This window comes from Acipenser ruthenus, chromosome 24 (assembly GCF_902713425.1).
Source record: "Acipenser ruthenus chromosome 24, fAciRut3.2 maternal haplotype, whole genome shotgun sequence".
Taxonomy (NCBI): domain Eukaryota; kingdom Metazoa; phylum Chordata; class Actinopteri; order Acipenseriformes; family Acipenseridae; genus Acipenser; species Acipenser ruthenus.
In genome coordinates this window covers 181715-205054 of record NC_081212.1, presented here as the reverse complement: position 1 = coordinate 205054, position 23340 = coordinate 181715, and the positions used below count along the sequence as shown (strand labels likewise).

Sequence of the window (23340 nt, the reverse complement as noted above, 5' to 3'; positions counted from 1 at the left end):
AAAGGAAGGCTGATTTCACTTTGTTGACAACGCAAACCACCCATATATCTAAAATACTGAAACAATACACCAGCAAACCTGATCTCCTTTAATCATCACATTCAACGAGACACTAAGCCTCTCATATACGGCAGCCCCGTCCCAATCATCCAGAGTATTAAAAATGCTTGCTGTTAAGCTGGTTTGCAGACAATGATATGTTGAGCTCCTCCAATCTGTCAGGGGCTTTATTAAAACCTAAAAGCATACAGGGAGACACTCTCTTTGTTAGAGGAGTACTGCAACTCTTCAAAATGGGATTGCACAGAGTCCACGGGCCTTAATGAATGAAAACTAGTCCTGAACAAAACTAAGCATGTATTTGTAAGAATTTGATCTAGCATGCTCCCAACTATACACATCATGTAACGCTGTGTTACATCCACACTGACACAATACCAGAGCACAAGGCACTCATCACAGCCTCTTCAAGTATACTTGAATAGCAGTGGAGAGGTACTGTGCTACTTGTCTACTGATGGAAGGTGAATGCTAACTAAACTACTCAAGTTCAAAGTTTCTGAAACAAAAATGAGGCTCGTCGGGCAAAGCAATTAAAAAAACTAAATAAAATAGCAGCAATAATAATAATAATAATAATAATAATAAAAATAATAATAATAATAATAATAATAATAATTCTTTAAAAAGATCGGCAGTGCCTCTTTAAAATCTCACTGCCTTTGTCCTTGCACAACAAGACCACATGAAACTGGATTAAACTCTGGAATTTTGGGAAAGTTTCAAAGTAAGTTCAGACTGGTATGAAAAAAAAAAAAAAAGAAGTGCTCAGCATAGGCTAAAATAACAGTCTGGCCAAGCTGCCTTTGCAACATCTGTGTCCAATTACAAGCTACATCCTAACTGAGATTCTCAGTAACAAGAACAGTGCAAGCACGGCTGCAAGTTCAGCAATGATGTCAAAGCCAGGTTACACATTTCGAAAGGCTTGAGCGATTTCATTCGCACCTGGCACACTGACGACGAGAGGCGTCTCGAAGATATTCTGTGATTCGCAGTGGAATCCAGGACTGCAGCAGGACCTGCTTCCAAAACTGTGCTACACGCTGTGCAAGCCTGCCACTAGAAACCATGTCCAAAACTGTGCTACACGCTGTGCAGGCCTGCCACTAGAAACCATGTCCAAAACTGTGCTACACGCTGTGCAAGCCTGCCACTAGAAACCATGTCCAAAACTGTGCTACACGCTGTGCAAGCCTGCCACTAGAAACCATGTCCAAAACTGAGCAAGCCTGCCGCTAGAAACCATGTCCAAAACTGTGCTACACGCTGTGCAAGCCTGCCGCTAGAAACCATGTCCAAAACTGTGCAAGCCTGCCGCTAGAAACCATGTCCAAAACTGTGCAAGCCTGCCGCTAGAAACCATGTCCAAAACTGTGCTACACGCTGTGCAAGCCTGCCACTAGAAACCATGTCCAAAACTGAGCAAGCCTGCCGCTAGAAACCATGTCCAAAACTGTGCAAGCCTGCCGCTAGAAACCATGTCCAAAACTGTGCTACACGCAGTGCAAGCCTGCCACTAGAAACCATGTCCAAAACTGTGCTACAAGCTGTGCAAGCCTGCCACTAGAAACCATGTCCAAAACTATGCAAGCCTGCCGCTAGAAACCATGTCCAAAACTGTGCTACACGCTGTGCAAGCCTGCCACTAGAAACCATGTCCAAAACTGTGCTACACGCTGTGCAAGTCTGCCACTAGAAACCATGTCCAAAACTGTGCTACACGCTGTGCAAGCCTGCCACTAGAAACCATGTCAAAAACTGTGCTACACGCTGTGCAAGCCTGCCACTAGAAACCATGTCAAAAACTGTGCTACACGCTGTGCAAGCCTGCCGCTAGAAACCATGTCCAAAACTGTGCAAGCCTGCCACTAGAAACCATGTCCAAAACTGTGCTACACGCTGTGCAAGCCTGCCACTAGAAACCATGTCAAAAACTGTGCTACACGCTGTGCAAGCCTGCCGCTAGAAACCATGTCCAAAACTGTGCAAGCCTGCCACTAGAAACCATGTCCAAAACTGTGCTACACGCTGTGCAAGCCTGCCACTAGAAACCATGTCCAAAACTGTGCTACACGCTGTGCAAGCCTGCCGCTATCAGCCACAGGGGTCGCTGGTGCACGGTAAACCGTGGATTGCCCTGCCGACCTAAGCCCTCCCTACCCGGGCTAAGCCCTCCCAATTGTGCACCGGCCCCTAGGAACCCCCGGTCACGGTCGGCAATGACACAGCCTGGATTCGAACCTGCGAAGTCCAGGCTATAGGGCGCATTAATGTGTATGTTTAAAGTTTATGTATTAGACAAAATGTACACTATGATATATTTAGTCTTGAACAAAGATGAAATCACCTAAAACCTGACTCCCCCTGATAAGATTTCCCCAGCACATGTTAAATGATCACTCGTCTCATTCACAAAGCCGGAGGGGTCCCTGCCTCAGGAAGCTGGCTAATGTGAGTTCACTGGGATTCTGGCAGGCTCTGATCATGCCCCATGCCCATGGGTACTGTACTGTATGTACTCACCCAATAGCAAGACTTGCGACTATCCCACACAGGAAAGTGCTGGAGTTGTAAAGACTCAGGGCAGTATCAATCACTCTATTGCTGTACAATGGTAAGGGTGATCAATGTCTGTCATCATGTATATGTTAAACATGATGCTGATCGTAAATGATCCCTTACACATCCTGGCTGGCAGCTCAAGAATACTAGAGAGTCACATTTGTCATTGATGGACTGAGATGACTGGAAAAGGGACTTACTTAAGCAATACACAGCCAGTAGGTGCACTACCAATTGAAAATCTGCAGGACCCAAACAGACTCACATATTAATCCTTTCTGGGGATGATGTGCAGAACAGCAACCTCATATCGGACATTTTTAACATGATGGTCATTACTTGCAGCAGAAATGTTAAATGCTGTCTACTTATTAATATATTCAATACATGTTTTTATTCTCCCTCTGCATGATGCTATATGAAGATTTATGGAATAACTTTCTTTAAAAAAAAAAATACATACATAATATATATATATATATATATATATATATATATATATATATATATATATATATATATATATATATATATATATATATATATATATGTTATGGTTCAGTAAATCTATCAAATAACCGGTAAATGTGTAGATTTAGCACCTCAACGGTCAATGTATAAAATAACTAATGAGATGGTAGTTAATGCTGCAGCATTTGAGGTGAATTCAGAAATAAAAGTAACGACAGGGAACTTAATGGCAAAAAAAAAAAATAATAATAATTCTGTAAGATCTGTTATGTACTTGGGTAAATGGTAAATTATTATTATTATTATTATTATTATTATTATTATTATTAATAATACATGTATTTAGCAGAGACCATGTGTTCATGTTTTGTCCTATATACAGACATGATTAGAGACAGATTTCTGGTTTTATTTAGGTCTGGTAATAATGACATCTCTTCATGTAGTATTATTAAGTTAAACTCATTTAGAAAAAAGCCTACCCTAAGAGCACGCAGGCTTTGCAGTTCAGTGAGATTCATACGTAATGTGCTACGTCATTTTGCTACCACAACATTATTTTGTATTGTGAACTGTTGCCAGACAGTGATCATGGATGCAAGTAAATGGGATTGTTTACTACCAATCAGTTATTTTATACATTGACCGATGAGCTGCTAAACCAACACATATACCAGTTAATCTACAGATTTACCAATTTTACACATGAACCGCAACACACATTATATATAATATATATATATATATATATATATATATATATATATATATATATATATATATATATATATATATAATGACCCTGCCAGTACTTGCAAATGAATGAGTTGGTACCAAAGTGAATTAAACACAGATTGCATGTTAATTACTGTGTCTAAACTCTTAGCAGCTCTCTCTTCCAGTATCTGCAGGAATAGCTGGGAGCCCCTTTGTAGCCAATGGCTCTCCAGCTCCTGGGTCAGCTGTAACCACTTAACAGAACAGTTCAAGGGCTAGCTTTCATTGCCTCCCCCACCCCCCCCCCCCCCCTTGCTCGCTGGGAAGCACTTACACTTACACAAGCTGATACAATACAATTCGAAAAATAGGTAACATTTCAAATAAAAATCACACACAATACTAATTTATAAGCCACATAGGAAGCAGTGTCATTTAAATTAAGCAAATAAACCAAGAATTTGTTAGACAAATAAATAAAAAAAAAACACACTACTGTATATGCAAAAGATGAGGTCTGTACCTAGAATTGTATTTCCAATGCCTCCATTGTGCCCTCTGTTTCCATGCTGCATTACAGCCATCCCTTTAAACCTCTGTAACTAATGCATGCTGTCCTTATTCTATAAAACATGCTGTGAAGTGGAGATTCAAGATGCTGTGCAGATTGACGACATGTTGTGGTTGGTTGTGCTCGGTTTTAGACAGACTGATATGATGAAATCATGGTTCAAGGCTCAGGGTTTAAGTAAAAGACTAAATTAAACTTCTTCCTCAGAACATTTACTACATGAGCCCATAACCTTCCGATGCACTGGACAAGCGACTGCAGAGTCACAAACCTGCGCATTCGCAACCAGTGCAAGCACTCAATAATGAATAGCATGCATACGTTTACAGAGCAGCTTACAAATGTTTATTTCAGAAGGAGCCTTCTTGCTCTAAAACCCGATTTTCCTCTTTATATTAAAATTCTAACCGTATAAAACAGGAACGCCTTCAGAGCTTGTCACTTTTTGGCTCTGGATAGTCTTAATGCATTTTGACAATAGTAGACATTCTGTCCACAAAAAACATATCCAAATAAAACTTTCCACTTAAAATATATATAAAAAAGGAAACAATGTTACCACGAATCCCTGCCTCAAGTATTCAAAATGCAGTACTAGGAATAGACGTGGCTTGGCTTCAGCTATTAAATCACATATTCAGATCACACTAAAGGATGACAATATAGTTTCATGATGTATACTGCAGGAAGCTCCAGGTTGCGTGTTTAGATTCAGTGTGAGCAGATGGGACCAACTAAGATTTTAGTAGCGTGCTCAACCCCCAAAAAATCCTGCATTACAAAAATGTGACAGATTATGAATTTATACGACTGCAATATACCCAATTATATAAAAGCCATTTCTTTATAAATATTTATTGTAATAAAAGTTTCATGTAGAACCCGATTGGCTACACATTGCCTCCTGGGCACTGCTGGGAAGAAAGCCTCCACATTGTTACCAAGAGAATGGAGGTGGAGGCTGTGTGCAAGACTGCGTGCAAGACTATGGCATGCTGTCTGCCTTCTAGAAAGCCAATCAGCAGGTTTCACAAGGAATACATTAACTAATGATAAACAGATTCATCTTCACATAATCTGGTAACAATCTAGATTTCAATCTATATATTTGTTTAGGCCTACTGCAGTCTAAAAACTAGTACTGTGGTAAAGTTGGGTATGAGCACTTGCAGTTTTAATAGATGTACATGGGTACAAATTATTTCACTAAATACGCTTTTGGGACAAACCGGAATGTTGCACAATCCTTGAGTTTTGTAAATGCGACTGTATTCCCTGTTAAAAGAATCTGCATTCCTAGTATTAATTTGGCTTATTGTCAGGCAGTCTGGAAAAGAACCCAATGTGTCATACTGAAAAATTACCATGGAAAAGACTTTGCCTTCCTGAGTTAAATTTCGCTAAAAAACTAAATGTCTCCCCAATTTGGTTTAGACCGACCATTTGAAGATTAGGAGTGACTAATGTATTAAAAACATGTGTTTTCTCAGCATCCACATTGCAGCTTACGGTGGAATCACCAAACCTGTCTGTTTCACAACTGCATTTTTTGGTTAAAGACCAAAAAATACTTTAAAATAGATTCTGACCCAATCACACGAATGTGGCTATAAATAGAAGAGGCCGGTTACATACGCATATCATCGACATTATTTAATTCCTAAACTGTTTAAAATATGTGTATGTATTCTTTATTATCTCCAAGAAACAGAAAATCATACAGAACACATACTAGAACACAATTAAATATTGGGGTCATGTAGATAACATAAAGGACTCCTTGAAGTAACAATAACAGTATATTGGCTGGGGTGAAATGGCATTCAGAGAAAGACAGTGCAGACATCCTTTTTAAATGGGAAAAAAACCCTTGTGGTTGTTTTGAAATACATGCTTCCAGCTTACATCTCCCAGACTGTCCTTCAAAGAAATATCACATGCATTGTAATGAGATCTTAAACCGCAGCCTCCAAACCTTAAGCGATGTTAGTTTGCAAAACACTTCAGGCAGACATATAAAGAAATATGTCTAAGAACCTAAAGCTATGAGATCTGAAATGTGGTTCATGTTGCACTTGCTGAGAGGATGTGCAGTAATCAATAGAGTTCAAGAATGAAGAGATCTTCCTTAACCTTGAAGAAAGCATGCATGCATACAGACAGACAATACAATTCACTGCACTGGTCTGCACTGTGGAAGACTGATGCACAGACTTGGAAGTATCTTGCAGGTATTATTGTTATTTCATTCTCTCAGTCACTGTTGTTAATGAAGCCCTGGGGTTGCGGGGATGGGCTCTCATGGAGATGTAACTGAAAGCAGAGAGCGCTCTCATTCCAGGCTACTGTGGTGAAATGACATTTACCTAATGCAGCTAGAAATGTTCTGATAATTAGAGGGTGGCTGATGTTGCTGCATTCTGACTAGCACAACAATGCCAGCTTCTAAACTAGTTCTCAAACACCCACAACATTAGACAGCTTAAATGCTAGACTATCTTGCTCTGCATTGGACTGAAATGCCAACTTAACAACATCACTGCTGGTTTTACTGCACACGCTATTTCCATCATCATCATGATCATCTGCTAAACCAAATGCACTTCAATTCACTTACAACGCTGCAAATAATTCCGATGTGGTCGCAGCGATTGAAGATTCGCTCTGCTGCTGTTAATTACTTTTTCCTTCCCCACTGCTGTGAGCATGTTTTGATTCAACATCCTAATAATGACTTCTATTTTTAAACTGCGATGACTCCAAGGCTTCAGGATGCCGATGGGTGCTGGTGTTGGTGCTGACTCCACAGAACGGACCCTGTAAGATGTGACGAGAGGGTAGGCAGTTTCTTGTAAAGCTCTCGTAATGCATATTCAACGGGTACATTGATTTCCAGCTTTGATGGCACCACTGACATTTCACTGATGGTAGCCAAGTCTTTGGAAGCTGGGGAATATTTGTTCTCCCTTTTTTTTCATGTTGTGTGTCAACACTGACCTGACAGCCTCTTGCCTTTCAGTGCAAGGCCTCTCTTAATGCACATAACGCTTAATTGAGCTGAATTGTGAGGTTGTTTATGGATATGGACTAATGTCCACTGGGGTCCAAGTTAAGACCACTAAACTGGTTTCAGTGGTCACCTGAGCCTGGTTTAACTCAAGGGCTGCAGAGGTGAAAGGAATGACAGTTTAGTGCATTAACATGACATTGAGCTTGTCTAGATTAGAGGGCTAAGTCCACTAGGAAGGGGTGTGAATCGTAGCAGCTTGCCCAACAAGCAGTGAATCTAGTGCGCTTTCTCCTGCACCAGATGAGTCTCCGAAGCAAGACAGTGTTAGAAAGCAAACACACATTATATTATTAATACCAATCAAATGCAATGTGGGTGAAAGCCCAAGCATAGCGTATTAAAAATGACACTGTGCGTCTGGGAAATCTGTCCTAGATTTCAGCATCTTTCCCTCCACTCAACACACAGCAAGTGAAGCATTAAAGAGGGCAATGCATTATTAAACGCATTATAAAAATGTAAATAAATTAAAGCTTTGAAACGCCAGCCCCTTCATTTATCAAGTCAAACAACGAACAACAACAACAATGCCCGTGTTATCCTTTCAGCAATGAAGGAAGCTGAATTCAACTATTTTTCATACCTTTTACTGGACCGATACAAATAAGGTTTATACATTTGAAACAGTAAACGCAAATAAAAATCCTAAGCGTCACAGCATTTTAGTGAACATTTAACTCGTCCTGTTTTATGAGGATTGGTAGTACCTTGAAACACTGTAAACCACTGTGATTGAATACTGCATGTAAAAATGTCATTTTAATAGATTGAAAAGAAAGATTGGAATCTTATTATAATTACTAAATAAACTCTACTTTTTTATTGTGAAGTACCAGTTGTGTTTTAAAGGTGGGTTTCATGGTGAACAGCAGACATGTGGGCTGTAAAGGTATTTTATAGTAAAATAATAAATAAAGAAAGAATCACACAATTGGCTGCCCAGGGTTTACTGCGGCCCGGTTTGAAAGCTGTTAACAAGTGAGAGTTTAGAACACACAGGAGGGAAAGAAAAATTCCAGCAGTGCCATGAGAAATAAACAATGGGGGGGATATTTCCTTTGGCCACCGTTGCCTCCTCTTGGAAATCTCAGAGGAGCTGTGGGAATGTGAATGCCCCGGCCCGGGCTCCACGCTCTCCACTCCCTCCCAAACATTAGTCTTCATTACCATGCTTTGTTTTTAAATCGGGGCTCCTTCATGAGTGTTTCTGCTCAGCCCCCGAGGGGGCAACTCTGGCCTGCGATAAATCAGCATCCACACCGCGAGCCACTAATCAGCACTCTCTGGGAAGAATAACAGCAGCACTGCTGCAACCGGGGGCCTTACAAAACAAGAAGAGCAGCGAGAAGTGCTGGTGCTGGGACTGGGAGTGGGCAGAGTCCCCCAGCTTCCACTGGACTCCCTTCTCAGAAAACATTTCCCAGCTCTCTGCACAACAATCATTCTCTGTGTGTCACAATGAGGATGACACACAGAGCAGCTCCTACCCTAACGCCACAGCACAGAACTGCAAAGACAGGACACACAGCTCCAGAGTGCCTCTTGTTATTAATGACGCTTGTCATGTATTTGATCAGGACAAGGCAAATACTATTGTATATGTATTATTGTTTAACTCTCCAGCTTCCCATCTCTGCCATGTCTTTTTTTGTTTACACACTCCTTGTTAGATAATGAACTCTCAGGATATTTAGAGAGGCATTCAGCTCGTTGATTTCTGTACAGTATTGACTGTATTGTTTGTTAGCTGAGGATCGCGCTGGAGAGACATAGCTTCTCGTTTACAAAGCCGTCTCGTTTCATTCCCATTCGTTTGTATTGGTGTTTGTATAAAACATCTGACTGGACTTGCAGGCTTCTGCTGAACAGGTTTAGATCTTCAACCCTGAACTTCAAACGACAGCCTGTTCTTCTAAATGAGGTGTATATTAAAGGCATGTGTCTCTGTGGAGGACTCTGCTTGTCACGCCTGCAATGTTACAGGGTTCAAAATAAATGGAAATGATAAAAGATAAAAATGCAAAATATAAAACAAAGAAAGAAAAAAAAAAAACGCATTCCCAGTTATGTACATATCAATATAATGCATGAACTTACCAGCAAAGCAGTTTGTTAAATGAGCAGGTCACGTTTTAAAGGGTGGCTGTTTTAATGGGTAGGTATGATCCAGATACAATCTGAAATAGTGCATGCGAAAGGGTACAAACACAGGCATGTGCTTGAAAAGGTATTCAGCTGTTAAGAGGATGGCACTGAAATGGCTTTTTTTAGCATTTTACACATAATGACTTCCTCTTTCTATTCAATTCTAATGTGTTGAAATGGAGGCTCAGGTGAGGCACGCTGCTGGCTGTTTACGCTTCTCAATCCCTGTGTGCCTGTTATGCTGCCGAGGTCATCTAAAGTTTGCGCTGATGTTATTAAATTTGGAAAACAAAAGGAGTTCTTATTTCTTTATATTTGTTTAAGACAATCAGATGCTATTACATTTCCCTATTTCGATTTGCAGCGAGGGATCAAAATTAACCTTTTTTCAGCTAGCGTGCATCTTGCTCACAGCCTATGACAGGGTTCCCAGCTCAGTGCACTGTTAAACAGCTACACAACCAGCTTCTAACAGAATAAGCAGCTCCGCACAGCTCCTGCTGGGCTGGCAGACACGTCACCTGGGACTGTCCCCTTCAGAAAGGGCTCTGTTGAAGGGTCATACAGTACAAGACAGACACACTGGTCAATGTCACATAACGTGAATTTGCTGCTATTTAAATACCTTTTAAAAAGCTTGGTGGAAGGTGTCAGAAAGGTTGGCGTGCAACAAGAGATATCGAAGGCTCAGAACAGTGTGAGAGTTAACCTTCTCCAGACAGCGCCCTCGTCAGTAAAGAGAGGAGTTCAATATTTTGAACATTGCGGATGTTTCAAGTGCAGATATCAGCGACCTCTCAATCCTTCCGAGCCCCTCACTGTGCACAAATATCAGGGTGAGCCACCAAGCTGGCCAGCATTCCCACTAATAACAGCAATCAGACAAGCCCAGGATCCAGGACTGAGGAAGAGAGGACTTTGTGTGTTTATACCATTAAATATCCAGGTTCAATAAGTGTAGGGATCTGGCTACTCTGAAAACGATGCTGCTCTGCTTCATCTTTTATTAATCAGTTTGGTTTTTATTGAAGCTAGAATGGGTGTCTGTGTTGTGTTTCTTTTCCCTCCTCTCTAAACTAAATGATCCTTTAATTTCCTTTCTTATTTGTAAGCCCTCAGGTGGCTCCTGCTCCAAAGCTATGTGGCCTTCATCGCATGTAAAGTTCACAGCTTCTCTCCCGATCTGCTGATCTTCTATCATAACACCACTTGCAGAAGCGTTTCCTGTCTGGGTCTGCCGTGCGTGAGTTACTCCTTGGCTGGATCTGCCGCCAGACTGAATTCCCTTTCGTGGAAAGAAGCAACAAGCAACTCAATGAGAACCCCCCTCTCTCCCTCTCCCTCTCCCCTCACCCCAGCCACCCGGGGCCTGACATCCGGAACTGACTTAGGAAGTATCTTAATGGTTACCAAACTTTTGGGAACTGCCTCAGCTTTGCTGGGCTAAACATGTGTTTAAAGCAGACAACATCAGCAATCACCACTTGACCTCTTGACAGAGCAAGGGCTGCATACTTTTTTCCCCCCTTTTGGAGAAAGAAAACTTTTACCAGATAATATAATCAAGTAAAAGCATAAGCATGTCGTGGGGGGACTGCAAACATGCCTGTTTCCAGATGTTTGACAAGACGCTACAGAAACATTGCAGAAAAGGGGTCAATAGGTTCCACTGGGGATTTTGCTGTGTTCCGTGGTAAAAAATAAAAAAATAAAAATAAAAAACTGTGGGCACACACACACACACACACACACACACACACACACACACATCTCATAAGAAGGGCTGTGATTTTATGCAGCTGTCAAATTATTTAAAGAAGAAAAAAAAAAAGAAGCATCTCCTGCCTGCCCCCTACCAAGGCTGAATGCATGAATGAGTGGCTCTAAAAAGCAAAGTGTAAGCATTCTTGGAAATTCCCACGACTTTGTAGAACTGTTACTATCTCACCATATCTCTCCAGAGTCACTGCATGTGATTGTGACCCCAGTACTTCCAGCTCCTGGGACCAGTATTAACTGGTCAGTCAGAAGTCTGAGAATTCTCTGTTTCACCCAAAACAAGTTAAAACAGCAATGTTTGTTTTGGAGCCCATCCATGACTTACAACACTCAAGCACAGGACATTCAGAAACACTGAGCATTAAGGAGGACAAATGTGTTGAAAAGTTGTCAACTACAAAGATGCAGCATCACCCAGTTTAACAGCAACAAGACCTACAAATACAAATAATAATAATAATAATAATAATAATAATAATAATAATAATAATTCCATAAGAAGCCATTGCACTCAAAACGACAACCGCTACAGCAAGTGAAGCAACTCATAAACACAGACCTGCGCTTGGCCTTATTGTAACCACTGTCCTGACGTGTCTTGTTTTCTGTTTTCATATACATACTGTATTTCAGCTGGGGGATCTTTTCCAAGCAGCTTGAGGATTCACTGATTGTCAGGAAGTCACAATATGATGCTGTCTAATAATCGGAGTTTCGTCAACTTCATGTCACATTCTGGCTGTTTAAAGATCAACAAAGCAGCTGAACTTAAATATTAGAGACAACACGATCCTATAGTGTTTACATTGAGATGCATGTACAATCAGAGAGGCATCAGAGTTATGTTTTGTTAAATAAATTAACCTGCTCACATATCCAGTAAAAATATATACTGTATATATATATATATATATATATATATATATATATATATATATATATATATATATATATATATATATATATATACACACACACACATATATACACACACACACACTTATTTTCTACAAAAAAAAATACTTAAAAAAGCAGGAGCACTAATGCAATACAAAAAGCAAAACCATGTTCTGAATGAATATGCTGCAAGACACTACACAGAATCAGCTAAGACTGCAGGTTCAAATGTAACTCACTAATGCCAGAGTTCCCTAGCTAAAAGTATGCACCGTATACCAGCATAAGGAAGTGTTAGCGAAGGTTTATAACACGACTAAAGCATGATGGCGAGCGATTAGCGTGTACAGTATAGTAACCACACTGCACATTCAGAGGCATGTAGAGTACATCACAATGCCACAAGAGCCCTGATAAAAACAACATGAGCCCTGGCAGTAAGAAAGGGGTTAATGAAAAAAGAATTACATTCTGTGCGTGTTAAAGGTTAGAAGAATAATCATTCATTTGAAAAAACACTACATAAACATTTTTCCGGATGCAATTTTCAGTCCAAGGATACATTTCCCAGTAGAAATCAGCAGCTAAAAAGGAAATCATTTAGTTTCCATAAGTGCCAAATTGTATCCTGATTTTCCTGGTCTGGCTTCATTTTCAAAACTAGTGGTAAGAGTTCTGCAATCTTTCACCCAGTGACTATGTAAACACATCTTAAAAAGAAAGACATAATCCTTGTGTGGGCTTCCTTACTGTGGATTATGAAAAATGTTTAAAGAAAAAAAATTAAAAATCCACTGATCTGGGTGGCTGAAACAAAAAGAACAGCATAATTTATTTAAAAAAACAAACAGAAAGTACAAACCAGTAGGTGCCGATACTATACTCCTTGCAGGGCAGCACTAAGCGCTCTGTTAAATCTGCAATGGCACGAGCAAGTCTGTTTGAAAAGCTGTGAAAAGCTGCATGTGTTTCTCATTTTTCCTTTTGGTTTTTAATTGACTTGAAATGCTTCCTGGTTCATTAAGATCTTTGTGTTCATTACAGTTTAAATATCTTGTGCATCCCTTCTTACAAAAAAGCAACAATGCATGCATTTTGGAACTGATCTCTTCATTAAAAAGCAATTGGCACGTGCAAAACAAACCAACAACAAGTTATTTATTTAATTCAGGTTTGCTTTAACAGGACATTGCTCTCGGAAGGGGGGGGGATTTTGTTCTGCGTGTGCAGAATGTATGTATATAGGTAGGTGTATATGCATGCAGGTATGTATGTAGGTGTATATGCATGCAGGCATGTATGCAGGCATGTATGCATACATGCATGTATAAGTCATCGGGTGTCAAGCAGACATCCTTGTAATGTTTTTCAGTTACATTTTGCACCCCTGCAGGGCGTTGGGATTCAATTATTATTATTATTATTATTTATTTCTTAGCAGACGCCCTTATCCAGGGCGACTTACAATTGTTACAAGATATCACATTATTTTTACATACAATTACCCATTTATACAGTTGGGTCTTTACTGGAGCAATCTAGGTAAAGTACCTTGCTCAAGGGTACAACAGCAATGTCCCCCACTGGGGATTGAACCCACAACCCTCCGGTCAAGAGTCCAGAGCCCTAACCACTACTCCACACTGCTGCCAATTGGCTAATACAAATAATAATATATGCTTATATATACACAGTGTAAGAAAACCTCTATTATGTTGTAAGTGTTCATTTATTATTTCAAATCCCACACACCATGGTAGCTCCATGAGCTGTGCAGCACATCTTGTTTCCATTGGGGGCCCAGTGGATTAGCTTTGACACCCCACAGGAACCTCATATGATAAAATGCTGCTGCATACTGTAATGCCGCCAGAAGTCCTTTGCTGCTCATATGTTTTGCTGTTGCGGGGACTATACGATCGCTGGCAGTACTCTAGTATTTTTAATATGGGAATTAACACAATAAACACTTCCCCTGTAATGGTTTCTATCTGCAAGACATTAAAGAGCTGCTGAAAGCCACTGTCCCAGGCTGCTTCATAAGAGCTAGTAGAAGCCATCATGTGTCAGTCTCACCCTGTCCATTAGTGTCATTACAAATTTATACAAAAGGGTTAGCAGCCCAGTCAGTTAAAAAGAGCAGCTTCGGTATTTCGAGGATGAAGCGCAATCTTGTTAAAAAAGAATGAGATAATAACTAGATGTGATCAGAGGGCATTTAGTATTTTATCTGTAAAGGATATACATACAGTTTCAAATGACATCTTAAGACACGGTAAACAATAAAGACTCTGCAAGGTTTGGCTCTGCGTCTGCGTGCAAACAGCCAGAGGAACACAAATGAACCTTTTTCCATAATCTGCAAAACCAACGTGAGCATTAAGATGACACTGGATAGCTTTCTTAAAAGGATAGCCTAGAAGTAGAATTTGCACGGTTATGTGCAGCTATTCACAACATTGTAAAGTCATTTAAAAGCTTTTCCCCATTTTTCCCCTGTGCCACTTAATTAGCAGATTAAGTTCTGATGACCAGCAAGCCTAGAATGTCTTGCATGCTGGATTGGACTGGGGCGATGGGGCGCAGCAAGGCCTGCTGGGAATGGACTGGGGCAATGGGGGAGAAGCAAGGCCTGCTGGGAATATTCTCAGAGGACACAGCGCTTGTTATCGCTGCAATTGCACAATTGGGGTGCTGCACTCCTCTCCTCTCTCCTGTCTAACCTCGAGCACACTGCCCCTCATTATGGAGCCCAATTAAGGGGCAAATTGTAATCTGAGGGATTGGGAGTAAAATGTGTGGAAATGCCAGCCTTTGCTGGCAGTGAAAACACATTACTACCTTCTGTATCAGATAAGTGGCTTTTTATTTAATAGACAAATGTGTTTATATAATGGTGCTAAATAACTATATTTCTATAGGTAAATTTATACACGCCTTTGTTAACAGTGAAAATATTGTATAACTCTAGGCTCAGAGAAAGGTCTCAAAAGGACAACGTTCCATTCTATAAATGACTTTTTGCATCTGTCCTCATGAACAAAGACAGCACAATGAAAACGTACACACTTTATATTGTTAATATGTAACTTTACTTTATATTGTTAATTTGTAACTTTCTCTATGCCTAAGACTGAAGCTTTAAGTGGCCTTTGCATTCATGCATGAGTGGATTTCATTGGTTTCTGACCACCGTGCACAACTGGAATCAGTTTAATTACAAGCACGGACATGAAGGCCAAAATGAACATTACAAATATCGTTCCTGAACAGGTCCTGGCAGTATGTGTGCTGTAATGGTAATTACAATCAGCAGCAAAGAGGTTAAATATAATTCAACGGGCAAACGGGCATCAGCACTGGAAGTGCATTCTCATTAGAATGTATTCAGATCGAAGCCCTAAATCAACAAAGCATCAGCATTCCCGCTGAAGATGTGCATGTGTGCATCCTGTCCGTTTATTATAAACACATTTCCCGGCTGTGCTTATTGTGGGTAATATATACAACCATTTCAAAGAACCGGAGCGCTTGGCTATCAGCCCTTTCGCCTAAGGAAATCTAAATGTTTGAATCCATTTAAACAGCAGGCATCATAAAGAGGGGAATCCAAACAGCCCCTGTTTAAACGCAGGCAAAAAACTGCTGAATACAAATGAATGCGCGGATCTTATTTGAACTCATGATAACAGTTGTCAAAGCTGTTAACATTAGTCACACAATGATCCGTTTCAACCAGGTTTTTTTTTTTAAAAGAGGAATAAGGTATAAATTATCACGATAAGATCTGGGAAAAGTTGAATTTTGGGTGATTTTCACATCTGGTCATTAAACGAATGGATGTTTCTCTATACATACATGCTTAAAGAATGTGACGTCTGCATCCTGTAAAGTAGATGGCAGCAGTGCTCCTGTAATTCAGCTGTTTGTAGAACGTTGCACACTGTCCTGTACAGATCAGTGAAACTACACATGAAATGCTGTGTCCCACTCACCAAAACTGTGCAAAGAAAACTGACGTTTTAAATAGAAAATATAAAAACAGACGATTGTTGAAGTCTATTTCGTTATCCACCTTGAATGCAATTCTACTGCACCTTATTAGAGGTTACACACTTCCTTCGATTCTACTTCAGAAGAGTAACTTGTTGGACTCTGCCTTGTACTGCGTTCATTTGTGGCACCACGACATAAATAACAGCACTGCAGAGCAAGAGAACTGAGCAGCTCTTAAAACTACAAGGAAAACTCAATGGCATTTTTGGCTGACATTTTTTTGCGTTCCTTCTGTGATTTAAAACACACTTGTATAAACACGACCATTATTTCAAAGTGAAGAAAGAAATCAGAGTTTGCCCTGTTCCTCCCCACTCCTCACCTCGCTATTGTCACCTGGATCTGTTACCAGGAAGCCATATTCATTAGGGTTAATCTGCCTGATAAATGAATAAACAAAGGATTTCTCTGTCGCTGAGGCAGCCAGGTGAGCAGATATCATCTTCCAACACAGAAATTCATCTCCACAAATACGGCACAGGAAATTACCTGCTGCCAATCCCACACCTGGGAACATGTGGGAAAGTAGCTTTTAAAAAAAAAAAAAAAAAAAATACACATACATACATACATACATACACACACACACACACACACACACACACACACACACACACACACACATACTCGTTTCTAGTTCTGCTCAACTGCTAATTCTGGGCCCATGTTTTCAGAATGTTTGTCAGGCTTCTCTATAATTAACTATCACTATTTTATTTTTTATAAATAAAACCTAGCTTTTTAATACTGTTTGACAATTATCATTGAGTCCAAAGATTTAGTTTAAGTGTGCTATGTTGTGGTGGGTTAGTATTTTGTATAAATGTTGTGGTGGGTTAGTATTTTGTAATATGCTGTGAATAAGGTTTGCTTTGGGTATTTCTAAAATCTCAATCCTTTGCCCTGGAGAAAAGGGGCAGTCCCCAACAAAAACTTACAGAACATGACAAACGAGCTGTAAAAAGGTAAAACCAAAGTGTTCAGGTGCCATGTATTACTTTTCACATAACACATATACTGTATGCCCAGGTTTGTTATAGAGAAGCCATTCTATCAAACAATATTAATGCTAAGATGCAGAGTAAAAACTGAACAAATAGTTCAGCTGAAAAAGACAGCTAGATAACTACAGTACACATAATATGTAGGAATGAATTCTCTACATCCATTTTACACAAACTGAAGGAGCCAGACAGCAACACTCTGAAACCGCTGCAGTAAGTTAAGCCTGTGTCACACAATTCATTTTTTACAACTCTGTCACCACATCACTCCAAGTGGTTTAATGACTTTATAAAGTGCCTTACATTAAGAGCTTCCTTGCAGGTGTAAAAAAATCCCATTGCAGCAAATCAATCAATATATTATGAAAACGAATGCAAGCAGGGAGTTTAGCACCCAAAAGGTAGGATAAAGGTCTTCTATATCACCAACGTGTCACCCGCCATCAACCTCAAAATCTGTGTCCAGAGACAGCTGTGCATATGTTGCTCTGCACATAACCTCATTCCTGGCAAGTTTGAACTTTCATTTAAAATCGACACTCCACTTTGAGAGCTCAGGAAGCAACCAGTGAGAATTGCTTGTACAGTATAAACTGCACACATGTTAGCATGGCTATTGAATTGAACAGCTCTTCGGATGTTCAGCATAGCCTTGTTAATTGTGCAGCTTGCACACTGTATACAGACTCCCAGCCTGTTCCAGAAATCAAACTTGTTGCATGACTGGCCAGCAGGGTTCATGACTGTTCAGCGCTGCAAAGAATTTGTTCCAGCATGTTCAGGGTCACTTCCTTTCGCATTCCTCTGCATTTTTCTTCTTCCTTTGGTCCGTGTTTAAGGGTAATCATTTAAATCTCAATGGTACGTGTTGCCCTCAAAAAGTAAAATTAAAATACAAAAATTATAGCTCGGAATCTAGACAGACATTGTAAAACTTAGGAAAATAAACAAAACACCAAAAACACACACACACACACAGAGTATCTAAAACAGATACAGATGCTATTTGGAATTTTAAAAACTAGCCTTTCATTCAAATGAAGAAAACACAGTTATCAATCACATGCTGTCTCTGCGCAGTCACCTATTGGCTGTGAAAACGAAGGTACCTGGTCTCCCATGCTCTCAAACCCTCCTGCACGACACAGTCCACTGGGCTGAACTGCTAACTGTCACAAATTAATTACTCAAAGTGAGAAAACTGTCCCAGAAGACAAGCGAGAGGGCAGCAGCTTCAAACCCTTTGGTAAGGGATTCACCCCACCGCTCTGGAACTGCTGCTTCATTAAAACGAGACCCCTGCGATCCCCTTAAAGAGAATGACTGACATGCTAAAACAACGGAGTGACTTTCAAAAACAGCTCTTTCAAGAGTGCAAACCATTCAAAAACCAACCAACCATCCATGCCAGCTCTGGCTCGTCCTCAAACTCTCCGCTGTGTTATGAAACCCCAAACCCCTGCTTGTCCTTGTTTCCTTTGCTGTGCTAGATGCATCAAACCCCTGCTTGTCCTTGTTTCCTTTGCTGTGCCATGTGTATCAAACCTCTGCTTGTCCTTGTTTCCTCTGCTGTGCTAGATGCATCAAACCCCTGCCTGTCCTTGTTTCCTTTGCTGTGTATTTATTACGGGAGGTTATTGGATGTCAGTGTTTGGGCATCAAGAAGCACAGCACACATGCATGCAATCACACCCATCAAAGGGCTCGCGAGGTATGACGGCAATCAGGGAAATTTCATCTTAATCACACTCTAAACTGACCTGTACTTAGGCAGCATGCCCAAGGTCAGTGCCATAGCCAAGCCTAACAACCTGTCTGTCTGCCAGCATGTCTCAATCAGCTGCTTGGAAAGGAACAAGGGGCAGGCAGACAGCAAACACACAGACTAACATCACCATCATTACACTCGGAGCGCTTCAAGCAACTTCTTACATCAAATCGGTCTGTCTGAGAGCATTGTGAACACACACTGGAGGCAGGTGATGCCATTGTAACAAGAAACAAAACAAAAGCTATCCTCCATAACAACAACAGGGTTCAATCGGAGTAAGAGAGCTGGATGGGTATGAAACACTAGGACATCCTTTATTTGAATCCTATTGTAATAGCCAGCATGTTTTAAATGGGCTATTGTAGCTCCACCAGAGAACACAGAACGTCACCGGCCGACATCCTGATAACTCAATAGCAAGAAATTTGAGGTTATAAATAAATAGTGGAAACAATACGCAGCCTGAAGCTGACCCTTGTGCCACCTCAGATGCACTGGAGTCAGTGTGCAGATCACACCCTGAACTGATATTGTGTCACTGGAGTCAGTGTGGAGATCACACCCTGAACTGATATTGTGTCACTGGAGTCAGTGTGGAGATCACACCCTGAACTAAGACTCACTGCCTGCTTCCCAGGATCACAGGAGCCAACCACAAAGAGTGCGACAATAATCGCTTTCTCTGAAATCCGTTCAAACGCAAGACAATCAATGAATTAAGTCTCTTCCCTATAAAACTGTAGATTGTGCCAAACACATGCTCGTGTTTAAGGTTTATTATTATGAAAAAGTAGGAAATTTAGAAGCCTTTATCTTGAGATCTCAAAACTGCATTTGTTTTAGGTTTGGGGTTTTCAGGTGGCTTATGCAGTAAAACCTTTCAAATTGAAGAAAGAAAAAAAATAATCTTGCGGGGGAGAAAAAAAAAAAAAAAACACCACTAAGGCCTAAGATCACCAGGAGAATTGAGAGTACACTTTGGACGGAAGCTTTTCCTAACTGCTTTTGTGAACAGGTGGCGTCATCCCCTGGGAGTAAAGCTGCCCAATATTAGTTTTATAAACTCCTTGTGATTATTGTAAATGATATGAAGACAGCAAGCCCCTCCTCAGCCTCCCCTTGGTCCTCCACTATCTCCAGCAACAAACTGCCTTTATCCTCTGCAGATAATTACAGGCTTGAGGAGAAGGACTCCAGCCCAGATCAATGACCTCTCTCTGTGGCCAGGACCCTGCAGCACTGGCCGGCTCCACTCAGGCACGGAGATGCCAGGTTTCACGCGGTGCTCGCAGTGCCAGTAACAGGAAACCAGGGGCCATTCATGCCTGTCAGTCATTGCCTGAAGCAATGGTATCTGACTGGGAGTAGTGTGCTGCTTGTGGCTTTACCTGCCTGCGTTCACACACCCTCACCAATCCAAGTCTTTATCTCATCTTATTCACTGCTTACTTTGTGAGGGAGCGGAGAGACGGAATTGAAAGTGCAAAAGGAGGCATCTGTTTAAATATTGCCTTTTGTAAATCAATGAGATGTATATGTATTAACAATTATATATTTATCAAGTATACTTAAGAGAACACAAAAGATTCCAGGGGAAAAACAAATTAAGAAGAATACAAAAGCATAATCCTACACGATTTCCCTCATGGTGCTGGCTCAGAGTTTGAAGAAATCATTTAATAACGAAAACAAAGCAGTACCTCCCGTGCATTCACCCACCAAGATCCAAAGCATGGGATTCGCTTTGTTCAATAGAAGGTTTCCAAAGAACAAATGACTGGGTGTTTTTAACGAGTCATAACAACACAAACCATCAAAGGAATTCCTGTTTCTCTTTCTTTATCACACTAAAAGAGACTAAGCATTTCTTTAACAAGACCCTGTCTGCGCTTCGTGTTCAGACATTGATAATCATATTGATAATGTGCGTTGCAAGTTACATTGAACTGCAAAACTGTCAGAAATCCAATGCAACTGCACTGGAAAGTGTGTGTCAGAGAACCCTAAGCTTTCAATTCTATTATTTGCTAAATGTATTTATTTTAAACTGTGACCTACCATGGTAATAATAAAAAGACCTCCAGACAGATACAGCAATAATTATGAACGCCTCATCTGTGGTCTTGGGATGGAGTATCTCCTAATACAGCTGTTGCTTATAGGAAACAAGCTGTAAAACATATTGCAAGATCAACTGTTATAACCCTTAGGATACATGCACTTGCACTCTTTTGAAGGTGAGACAAAGCGATATATTCTGATAAGACAAGGCGCCACACCGGTTATAACTCTGAGCAACAAGCAATCAGAGCCAGATAAGCATCACCTCATAAAAACTACCACCGGCTCCACAACTGCTGCTGCTGCTGCAGTCCCATCCAAGGAATCCCTTCCTGGTTCAACATGGGTAATAACAATTTATGGCCTGGTTTAAAACAAACACAACAGGCCCTTTTGAATGAGCTTGCTTTCAAACACGGCTTCGGCTACTTAAACCCTGTCTGAGCAACATCATCAGATTAGGACGGGGCTACTCACCGACTGTGCCACTGTTAGTGTAAACGCAATCAGGCACTCCAGTGACGCTCAGATGCTGCCCGCAACACAGACACAAAAACAAAGAGATGAAACAAGCAAACGTTCACAACCAGACCGGCTCAATGCAGAGCTGCTGCTGTTCAGGTAGCCTCCGTCACTGTTCGAATTACATTGAAACGCATGCAGAAATATTATCTGGAACTCAGCATTCTCAAAGTGACTTCTTATTTACCAAATCTGAATTTTTCTAGCTGATGACTTCAGTTTATTATGACATGATACAGAAAACAATATTTTGCTGTGAAGGAGACCATTGTGTGATATACACCAGATTTATGAAAAAAGATAACGTGTTTCACTAAATATTTGATTGGATTACCCAAACATAACTGCAGACAACCAACCTGCAACATAGGCTGTCAAAATCCCTTTAAAACGAGATCAATTTAATCTGGGACAGAGATCACAAATCAGAAGTCTGTTTATCTAATCCTAATAAGATGATCATCGTAATTCCTGTGTTTTTGCAGAGCAAAAACTTGCATTTTAGCCTGTTTACAGTAACTTGTGAATACAATATAAAAGGTTTAATTTAAAATGAAGTGTAGGAGAAATATTTGCATGTGTTGAAATGCTTTGGAATCCACCCCTCAGTAAAATACAATATTAGTCGTCCCGTTGTCTCATGAATGTGTGTCAACAAACATAAATGAATAATCGACCAATAAGAAATACAAGTGGCTTTTGTCCCTACCTGATCCGGCATCGATCATGGGGGACTGCCCTCTGGGATCTGCAACTATCCTTGAGGAGACGGGCATACTGACAGGCTCCGAGCGGACAGGCTGGATCCTTTAAAATCAGGCAAGACAGCCAATCAAACATCTTACAAAAAACATACTGACATAACGGACAGGCAGAGCCCCTCTGTACCCCGCAAACAAAATACACAATCAACAACCCTTATAATGGACCATCCACTAGAATATACAATCGACATCACTTATAAATGGACCATCCACTAGAATATACAATCAACATCCCTTATAATGGACCATCCAAAAGTTTATAGACAAAGGGTCCTTTTTTAATGGACTGTATATACAGCTACTGGCCTCACTGAACCATTTCATTCAAGTTGTTTGTTTGAAACTATTCTTTAATTATACGCATTGCTTTCCAGTGTACATACAGGCTAAAACTAACAGCCTCTCATTGTTTGTACAGTCTGTTGTCATTTTTTAAGCACATTAGGCAACAAAGAAACAAAATATGTGTTCAGTACACTACATGCATACATGTAGGGCTAGACTGGAATCGCCTTTAGTGTCTTGCCATCCTATAACGGTGAAACACTGACAGTGAGTGAAACGTGCTTCCTTTCAGAACACAATGCTAAATTGCAATGGAGGTTATTGGAATAATATCTAAAGCTATTAAATGAACCACAGCAGGAGACAAAGTGCAATAACAGCTATCTATTGGTTCAGACAATGGGTTTCTGCTTCAGTGTCAATGCTGGATGTCATGCGCAGAAGACTGCTCGCCTCTCTCTACTGCAGATACAGCCCTGCCAGTGATGGTGAAGACCTTCATAAACAGAAAGATGAAACACAGTTTCCACCACTCCTTCTACACAGCCATGACTTGGATTATCTTTAATTAATTAGAATTAGAACTTTTTCTTTTAAAAATT

General features: G+C 40.5%; 1 protein-coding gene across 10 annotated transcripts in view; it reads right to left on the bottom strand.

Annotated features, from left to right (window-relative positions):
- The window catches only part of LOC117962447 (BCAS3 microtubule associated cell migration factor-like), a 172755-nt gene that overhangs the window by 79659 nt on the left and 69756 nt on the right, over positions 1-23340 (bottom strand). For all 10 annotated transcript variants that reach the window (XR_009308369.1, XR_009308368.1, XM_058997808.1 and 7 more), the window contains exon 22: positions 22399-22496. Coding sequence is in view for 8 of the 10 variants with exons in the window: in XM_058997808.1 (XP_058853791.1) it covers positions 22399-22496 (98 nt within the window). In the remaining 2 variants the exon portion in view is untranslated. The remainder of the gene's footprint in view (positions 1-22398; positions 22497-23340) is intronic.